This window comes from Falco naumanni, chromosome 4 (genome assembly GCF_017639655.2).
Source record: "Falco naumanni isolate bFalNau1 chromosome 4, bFalNau1.pat, whole genome shotgun sequence".
NCBI lineage: Eukaryota > Metazoa > Chordata > Aves > Falconiformes > Falconidae > Falco > Falco naumanni.
Genome location: NC_054057.1, coordinates 77,425,948 through 77,436,362, shown reverse-complemented (window position 1 = coordinate 77,436,362; position 10,415 = coordinate 77,425,948). Strand labels below are relative to the sequence as shown.

Sequence of the window (10,415 nt, the reverse complement as noted above, 5' to 3'; positions counted from 1 at the left end):
CCTTTAATAAACAGGCATCTTTAAAAAACTGTTTAAATTTTTCCTCCATTCAGCTTTGCAATATTGCGCTGGAGCAGAGAGAATATTCCATGCTCAGATTATCTCAGGTCCCTCTGCTGAACTTCTTCATCCTCATGATATAAATTGACTTAAAAGGTTTAAATCAGAGAGAGACTATTCTTCCCTCTGCAAAACATAAACTAGCATTGTCTCATTCCTGAAACTGTTAATTAGCTGTGATTACAAAATAGCTCTCAGCTCTGTAAGACTAAATTTTAAAAGTAGTCAGTGGCTGAAGAGATATCTAAGTACATAGATTTTTAAAACCAGTATCTGAACTAATGAGTGCTTAACTCCAACGAAACTGCCACTTGGGTACTTAGGTACCTACCTATTGCAAAGTAATCTAGTCTTAGATTTTAGTTCTCATTTCCCAGATGTTCCCTTGAAAATGAGACTGTGAAAACATTCAACTAAGTGAAACCAAGTGGGGAATAAAAGCAAAATAATTTTCTTTCTTTTGGAATCAAACATTACCTGTGCTTAGGTTATTGTAATGGGATGGTAGCCCACATTTGGTCCTGTCCATCTGCAGGTACTGCTGGTTCACTGGTGCAAGGAAATGCTACAGAGGTAATTTTAGAATCTCACCAGTTCCACAAATCAAGCTTGAAGGAGCCTCCTAGATAAACTGTTATGACTAAAATGTAGAGAAACTGACTCTTCAACACAGCGTTTCATCTCCCTCGCCCCATTTAAATACCTGTAATATCCTCTAGGGAACAATGTTGTATATTAGTATACAGAACAATGGATAGAATGCATTACTTGTTCAGCCACTGTTGTTTGTGTTCTTTCCTCTTCAGGTGCTCAAGCTGCATGCTCTCTATTTCTAGATAACCTGTGGCATGGATTATAGTATGTTCAACTAAATACATAAAAAATACAAGCAGGTATGTGTTAAATTATGTGAAGACTTTTTTTTTTCATATTTAACAGTAAATAAATAGGATACACTTGCTAAAAAAAACAGGTAAATAGCAGCACACAAATTTCATTTTATATAATTTATTTTTAAAGACTTATCCCAGTGAAGAAAATACACTTTTTAGGGGTTTCAACATTCAATATTGTATAATATTACAGTAAGGCACTCTCATACTGCATTTGAAAATCAAAGCTCTCCCCTTGTCTAGGAATCAACAAAGTGACTTCTGATAACAGTATTATGTACAGAATATTCTCCCCATGCAATTATTCCAACTTTTGAAGCTATAGCAAGAATATGTGTTAATTGAATGGTAGTTAAATTTCAAAAGGAAAATAGTTTTTCCATGTTTAGTTTTTGTCAGTGGCACCTATATTAGCTTCATTTACAGACTTTCCATTACATAAAATCAGGATATAAACAGACACCCGAGCTGTGACTGCTAAACAGAATGTGTTTGCTCTCCTATTTCTGCTGGCTCTGAAAAACTAAGGAAGTAACATATGGGAAATGGTAGAAAATACTATGTCTAGGTAACAAGATCTGATGCAAAGGTTGCTAAAAGTCAGTGGGACTGTGGTGATTTCAGAGGTTTTGTTTTTACAGAGTAAAAAAATGCCCCATTTATATTATCCAGAATGTAACAGAAATGAGTAAATTTATTGATGATAAAATAATTTCTCAATATGAAACTAAAATAGACTGGAGTTAAAGAGTTGTGTAGAAGCTACAACTCTCACTTTGATACGTTCCTCTCTCATAAGAAAGTCTTCTCTGGAAGCAAAGTAAAAATTCTCAGAACAGTTCTTTTCAATGATAGATTACCGTATTAGTTCTGCTATTTTTCCATACTCCTCACAGGTCTCATTTTCAACAAGATAAACATGTCAACAGCTTTCTTGTTATTTAGGATGATAACAAATTGAGATCTGTTCTGGGGCATGGTGCACAATCAGAAAACTGTAGCTTCAGCTGGGGGAAGCTTTCTGAAACTTTTTATTTGTCTAATATGGAAAAAAAATCATACCATTTGACATAGCCTAATTTTGCTTTGCAAGCATATCTAGCAGCTCTTTCTCTATGCCTTGACTGCTCAGTTCATTTAAACTGTAGTATCTATGAACAATCTTTTCAGCTGTGACAACAACCACTCGAAGCCCATGCGTGTCTTCTCCCAGTTGACATCCTATTGCTGATGAAACCACCATTTCCAGTCCTCTGTAGGACCCTCCAGCATTCCTATGGTAATGTCCAGAAAACACAGCTTTAATGCCTGTTAAAGAAAAAAGGAAAAAAGAGAGTACGCATTTAGTTAGCAGTTGCAGGTTATGTATAAAATGTGTTTACAATAAAAGATAATGCTGCAGTTATATGCTGAGGCTTACACAGCTGCTGGGGTTGTAGAGAAAGTTCCACAGCAAGTACAGCTACAGGTGTTATGTTTATCTTCATTCTTTAATGGTTCATAAAGCATAAAATTAAACCATCTACGTGAACTTGTATTTTAAACAAATAATTAGTAAACAGCAATAAATAATTCTAATAGTAATAAATAATTCATTCTGCTGTACTAGCTCTGCTTAGGGTTACTGGACTCCAGCTTCTTTATGCTTACTACAAGGTGTGTTTGTCTTCTTGGTACTGCTTTGGCTAGAAAGAAGGAACACTCTAGAGGAGATTGATTAAAATCAGAAAAAAATTTTCAGTGATAGCCTAAAGAATGATGCTACTGAAACATGAGTTGAAAGCCAAGGACTGCGGAGCTGTATTTGTCAATTAACAAACAAAATTTTCTAAGGAGAGCTTAAACCTTGTTTACCCAAGGCTAGTAACCTTAAAAAAAAAAAAAAAAAAAAAGAGAAGATAATTTGTAATCTTTTCTCAAAGACATCAGCGGGGGTGGGGTGGGTATCCACTGATGGAACAGAGCCAGGTACATCAAAGAAACCAAATAAGCAGAAGAGGTTGTGAGTTATAATAAGAGGGGAAGAAAGATGAGAACAACCAAAAAAAGGAAAGGTTGACAACCTGCAAGAGGAGTCAGGCTTGGTAATGACGTGAATTAACATTTATCTAGTACAGGGTACAAAGCAAGCAGGTTTATTCTGATTTCCTCTGTATTTTTAATGATGTAAGGCTGTAATGTTTCTTTCCTTTTACAAAAAAATAGACTATTTATATATTTGGACTGTTTTGGGGTAAAAAAACCACTCCATTATAAACTTGAAAAGAAAGAAATACATTTGATCTATTGTAGGAGACAACAGAATGCTGTATTGAAAATTTCTGGGAAGGTTGCATGCAAGTAACATCCAGGCTTGGTCAGAAGTAGAAGAAAAGCTAAATGACAAGCATCAGCAGGTAAGGAGGACAAACATGTTTCATATTTAAGGCTTTATAATGTACTTTGAAATCCTTGGCCAAATTCATTGTCTAACTGATGAGCCAAATGAATGTTTTAAAGTCCAACCATTCTTCCCCTTTTCTCAGAACACGATAATTGAACAAAAATTAAGTTTGCAAATGCTATCTGATTTTGCCCAGCCTCTAAAGACGATCCATATGCCAGGTCTACTTGCCTGCCATACTCCTCAGTAGCTATGGGATTTTTGCAGAAATTTTGAAACCATTTCAAATCAAATGAAATTGTGTCATCCTCACCTCCCCACCAGTAATTTCTGATTTTGTTTCTTCTACCTTGCAAACAGAAGCAAATAAATTGGTAGAAGCTGTATTTGCTACTCTGAATGACTTTTCTGATTGTCTTTAGAGGTCAACTTCATACTACCAAATAGATTATTTTCCCTTCCCCATGTGATGTTTTATAAATTTAATCAAATGTATTTATTAATACAAAATAATGAAACCTTGTTTAGTCTTGTGAGTCAAAAAAGTAAAGAAAAAGTCATTTTGATGCTAAGTAAGTATTTTTCCTGTCACAGTTTGTAAAACCATTAACAACAGAGTTGAGAACCTAGCTTCTTCCTAAGAGAAAATATGCTATCATAGACAGGCATTTCATTTCCACGTTATGTCACCAGTTAGCCATTCTGTGCACTGTTGATAGATACAGCTGAGCATCATAGTCAACAACATTTGTAGTTCAGCAAAAAATTATTCATCAGCTTTCTTGCTAATTTAAGATGGTGCATATTTTATTTTGAATGAAAATGTGGAGTTAGTATAAATAGCTAATTTTACAAACAGGTTTCAGGATTAATTTTTGGCATGCTCAGTCTAAGATCCTTGGATTTCAGACTATTGCAGTTTCCTGAAGCTGCATCTAATGCTATTTTATACTGTTGTGAAACAGAAAAATTACTGGACCAGATGGGAATTTTGTTGTTTATCATCAAGTGCAAAACATGTAAATTAGTTTTATATTTTGTTACAGGAACTGCTTAGATCTGATGCTGATTTACAAAACTATTAGTGACAACTCAAAAATTTTCAAATGCACCTGAAGGATTTAGGTGTAATTTCTCTATTGAAATACAATAGGTTGTGTGCTCCTTAATCATAGTAACACTTTGATGGCTCTACATAAAGCATCTCAAAATATATTAATACTAAGTGACTCAGAAAACACTTCAAGTATTCCCTGACAACCATGACTAGATAGCCAGCAGGTCATCAAAATAACTGCCTACTTTATGAAACTGAATCTTTCCTATTAGTTTACTATGTTGGCTAAAAACCTGCTGTGCTATAACAGGAAAATGCTGGCACTATTCTATAGATGCTGTACCTTGCTGAACATAATTTGTGTTTAATCGAAAAATAAACTAACAAGCAAAGATCTAAACATGTGCCTGTTCCAGTGGAGGACAGCAGAGAAGGGTGAAGCTTAGCATGTGTGGGGACAAGCGCCAGCTATTATGGGCCGTGTGGGGTGTGCCCTGATGGCACTCCTTTCCTCTGCACACAGTGAGGGTCTTGTTTACCACCCCAGGTTAAAAGCTATCCTTAAATTTGCAGCACTGATAATTACCTTTCCAACCATTGTTTTTATCATTACAGAATAATGAGTAAGCCTATAAAGATACACAGGGACAGACACTGTGATGACAACATCAAACTTCATTTGTTATTTTTCATATATTCCAGCCATCTGCCATTCCATGCTTAACAGGTTAAGAGATGCTTAGTCCTGTTCAAGTGGTAGGCCAGAGAATGGGTAATCTGTGAGATGCTATAACCTTAAATGACATATAAAAAAATCAAAAGCTAGCAGCAGGTGATTTTTGCCTTCAGACAGCAGAAAGTCTGGAAAAGAGTAGAGGCAATTTAAAGGCAGAGAGCTGTGATTAGGAATGCACTATAACTTCACAAGGAAATCCTTGTTTTTCTGGCCAGAAACACCTTCCACCCTTTCTCCTGCAGTAGCTTTAGACCTCTTTCACAGCAATGAAATGAAAAGGAAAGTGAGGTGAACTTGCTTTAAGACCGTTGGCTACATATGTCCTTTTCTTTTGTGGGAGTGATTTGAAGACTGATATAAAATATATAAACTAGGCTCAAAGTATTGTTAAAAATTAAGCAGCTTGGAAAGCAAAATATAAATTATTCTGCTGTGTGCCTGGTTAAAGCTGCACAGGCTTTCATATTTCAAAATCCAAGGCCTTCCCAGATAGCAAATGACTCAAGGTGGAAAACAGAGAATGATGTTACCTTTATATTGAACAGTGGTACATGGTCATTGTCAGCTAGAACTTGTCTGTTATCATATTTTAGTTTATCAGTACTAATTTTCTTTGTGCAGTGTAACCTGCTCATCTGTCTGGTGCATGAGTTACACTTGTTAGTAAATCAGCATGATAACTTTGAGAGCTTGCTCTGACTCAGCTGCTGGGACCTAGCAAAACAGTTCATGGAGGTTTTGGGGGGCTTTTTTATTTGTTTGGTTTTAGGTTTTTTTTTAAATCTTAGGAGAAACCCAGTCATAGAATCACAGACTCATTTAAGTCCTTAAGAAAGGACCTTTGAGATCCTCAAGTTCAAGATTATCTTTGCCCCTCCTTTTGTTTCTAACGTATTTGTAAATACATTACGTGGCGGGCCGTACCAGACAAGGGAGTTTCTAGTAACATCCCTTACCCAGGCCCCAGGGAGGCAGCAGACTTCCCTGGGGGCTGGGGCTGGTCGCCATCGCAGGCCCTCCACTTCTCTCAGAATACCTCAGAAGGCAAAGGTGGAATATAAAAGCCCTGTGACATAATGGGCTTTTTGCACAGTTTCTGTACTTCCTAGATATTATTTGGGTCCATAAAATAATAATATAAAGATGTTTTACAACTGATGTTACAGTCAGTGTGAGCAGTCACTTCTCAACTGCTACCATGTTGTAGCTTATTACAGTGACTGTTTAACATACATGTAAGTCAGTCAAGCAGCAGAACTAAGTGTTTCTTTCCTATTACATGCACACCTGTCCAAACCATGAGGCCACACTTGCCACCTCCATCCCCCAACCCTTCTGCAGTGACAGACAGAATGTGTCCATCTAGAGCTGTTTATGGCACGGCTGGGCATTCTCTTCTCTTGCCTCCTAATACAGAGAGCAAAACTGAACATTGTGGGACCTTTACATATGACATCCTACTCATTAAAGTAGGATCCATCTTGCCTTGTGGCGTTGTTTGTAAAAGAACAAGCCCTGATGGGCTAGGAGTGGAAGCTGAGTAGATGAGGCTGCTTACTGCAGCCTCTGAAGGCATTTGTGGGGAGAACATGACACACTAAGCTGAACGTTACCGATTTGCTTTCAACTTGGAGCTGCCTGTGATGGATCCACATATGTAGCACTTTCCTGTCCCTCAAGTGCTTAAATAAGGATCTCCGGCAGCATTCTAGATTCTACTCTTAGTCTCACACCTAGCATGGACCCGACTGTATCTTGGTTTTTCCTTGCAGAGCTAAGTGGCAGCTAAATGATCAAGGATTGAACATTCAGGAAGCTCACATCTAGCCTGCTTGATTACTGCACCACCTAGATCTGTAAAATACCCTTACCAGCTTCTGGTAAGTGACAGTACTACTACAGTAACAAGTTCTTTTCAGTATTTTCCACTTCTTCTGCAGGTAAGCAAAACTAGTCTATGAAAAAGTTAGTTAGGATGTAAACCCATGTTATACATTTTTAGTATGGGAAATAAGTGTGCTCTTTTTACTGGAAGCATCTGTGTTCCTAAAGTAGCATCGTCACACCATCCAGAGAATTTACAGAAGCCAAGACATTGTGACATTGTGACATTGTATATGTAAACCAACCCCCAACATACAGTTTCAGTGTGATTAGGAGGACAGAGGATACAAAATAAAGCAACTTTAGTTATGCTGTAAGAAAACAAAAGAATCTCCCCTTGTCTGAAAATTCATGGGAAGATTTTGAGAAACCCATCCTAGACAGCAGGCAGACACCAGATAAAACGTTTGGCCCACAAATTGTGCAGCTTTTTTTCTTAGGCAAGTACTGCAGCTTCACCATGATTATGTTTAACTCCTGCTAACTGCCTACACTCAAGAAGGTATTTTGGTATGGAACTGAAGTAGGAATGATTTGTAAGCAGTGCAGATGTCATACCTGCGACCAGAGAGGATGTGATTTTAAACCCCTTTTACCCCCTGTTGGCTATGGGAGGCAGATTCTGCCTAAACAAGCTGGTGTTTATGGGTACTGTTCAGCCTTTTAGCATATGTATGTCATTCAGATCCTAATTGCACTAGACAGGTGTTCAGCGCTGAAATGCCCTTGTGGATCTAGCTGCTCTGCATCAGCCTCTGCTAGATTTTAGTATCTGCTTTAGATATCTCCCAGTGAAAATTCTGCCCAGACCTCAGGTACTCTTTATTTCCAGTGCTAGTATTAATTCTTGTTATTGTTATGTTACAGTATGTTACATCTTGAACAAAGAAACAAACAGGTCACTGCTATGTATTAATAGAAGTCTAACTGATGATGTTTTTTCTTCAATAGCACTTTTTTGTTCATTCAACTGTATTCCACTCACTTTTGTTAGTTAGCATAAGAAGGAAATGTGAACCACTCAATGCAATAATGCTAAGATGACAAGCAGGCAATTTACTTTGCTCTTGCTTTTGATCTTAAACATAAAAAGAATCTTAGAGATGTATGCACTCAATTTATTCATTTCAGATGTTTTTCTGAAGTAATACTGGCAAGTTGCTAGGAACTCCTCCCCAACCCCCTTTCTTTTTCCTAAACTCTTGTGAGGAAAGAACAGTGTCTTGGCAGACCTCATTTTTATAGCTTGCTTTCTGGTATCCTCAGGTCAGTCAAATGCATCCAACTATACACAAAATAGTACAGTCCCTTCCCACTACAACAACAACAAAAAAAGGTAGAACAGTGATTTGGTTTTAATCCCTGGTTTCTGAAATAGGGGTTGGGAAAAGCTTTGATATAAAAGCTGTATGAAATACTAAACAAGAAATACTAAACAACTACTGTGTAAATAAATGTCCAAAGGATGGCACCTTCACAAGCGTTCAGTATTTCATTTTCTATGAAATATATATAGTGATTTGAATTGAAATGTGACTGGAGGTTTCACAGTATCCATTAATCAAAAAAAGCAGGATCCATTACTTCAAGATACTACTCATATCTAATGGATAATTCATTAAAAGAAAAAAGGGATTAAAATCAGAATAAAGTAAAAAACTGTACAGATAGTTACTAAACCCCCAGCACCACCACCAGAAAACAAACTACACACACTGTCTCTGCGATCATCATCATCTGACGTCAGACTACATAACAATACAACAGTTACCATGTATCTGCTAGGGAGAAAGGGCCTGAACTGCCAAATTAATTTCTGATCAGAACAGGACTGGAAGCCAGAGACTCAGGTTGGGCACCATGCAGTGTTGGACACCACATCTTGCTCTGTCTGTTCTAAAACAGTACCTGGATCATGAAAACACCTAAACCCAATGAGCCTCATGTCTGTACACTAAACATGAATCTTCAGAATCAATCAATGTACAAAAAAATCCATGTCTTTGAAAAAAAATATTTAAATACAGGAATTGATTCTGGTTTTAGTAAACCAAAGATTCCTCCTGCCATGCAATTTACCATCATTTTCTGTTCCAAGCACAAAAAGTCCTTTTTAGTTCTGATCTGACAAAGCTGAATCTAAAAGACAAAAAGATTTACTGTTTCCAGAGATCTGATCATAACTCTTTTTCCCTGCAGAATAATGTGTTCCTACTAAAGAAAGAAATACCTATTTTCGTACAAATTCTGAGCCCAAAGCAGCCTATTTAGCATAAATAATTCATGACATAACAACCAACCAAAACATGGATTGTTCAAGAGTCATCTGAAGAGATGTAATACTTAACATCTGTTGATAAGCCTTAGACGCCTCATTAGCCTAACCATGAAACAAGTTACTAAATACTTTGGTTTTATGCTAATTCACACACTGCATTATGTCAGTTCAGCCTGTAAGGCTACACAGTGACTTCGGCAAGGCAAGAGGGGTAATTGCTGCAGAGGGTAATTAATAGCTCAGGTAATTCATCATGCTAGCTTTGATGCTATCTGTATGTTCATTCATAAGCAGAATCTTTTAAAGCACAACTCAAGTTTTAAAAATCTGAAACAAAATTCGTATTTTAATTTGGATACCTTCTTCCAAGTTAAAAACTTGATATGAACACTTTGCTCATGGTTTCTATTGTTGGCATTTCTCAGTAGAAAATTCAAAACCACCTCTGAAGACTTTCCCGTGCCCCCTCCCTGATTTCCAATGTCTGCTTTCTAAAGCCAGCTCACCACATAAGTAGTCCTCGCAGCACCTTCTGCAAGCTCTTGATTCGCATCTTTCTCAGTTTAAGAGCTCTGGCAAGATGGACAATTTTTACCAGTGTTTCCCATTTTCTCTTGGTTCTCATCAAGCTTTGTGAGCCAAAGCAGTACATGATTAAAAAGGGCTTTCCTTGCAGAGATGGTGTAATGGGTACTGTTAAACTGACTCATTGGCCCATCAGGAAAGGACATCGAAACAAGTATCTGAGATTTGCTTTGGCTGCTTCATGGAAATGATTTGTTCAGAAAGGGATGACCAGGCCAGCCAGGCTCAGGAGCCTGCGTAGAAGCACGTGTACAACCATCGCATCCTCACAGACTGCAGTAGCTCTGATTTAAAAGAGATTATTTTTTGTGATGATGACCATCTTACAGCACTTCTGAGCCCCCAAACCAGACAAAGCAGAATAACGTTCTGAAAGAAACAGAGCTGTATACAAAATACGCACCCCCTCCTCCAGGACCGGTGATACTGGGAAAAATTTGAAAGACAACTTCAGCTGCCTTGGTGGTGTTAGCATGCTGTTGATTTTATTCCTGACAAGAATCAGATGAGAAAATAGTTCATTACCTGAAAAGAAGCTA

At 37.4% G+C, this 10,415-nt stretch overlaps 1 protein-coding gene across 3 annotated transcripts in view; it reads right to left on the bottom strand.

Annotated features, from left to right (window-relative positions):
- Nucleotides 1–1,057: 1,057 nt before the first annotated feature.
- CPPED1 (calcineurin like phosphoesterase domain containing 1) overlaps nt 1,058–10,415 on the bottom strand; it is a 49,658-nt gene continuing 40,300 nt past the window's right edge. For all 3 annotated transcript variants that reach the window (XM_040591343.1, XM_040591342.1, XM_040591341.1), the window contains one exon: nt 1,058–2,261. In XM_040591343.1, coding sequence (XP_040447277.1) covers nt 2,029–2,261 — 233 coding nt within the window. In that variant the 3' untranslated portion in view covers nt 1,058–2,028. The remainder of the gene's footprint in view (nt 2,262–10,415) is intronic.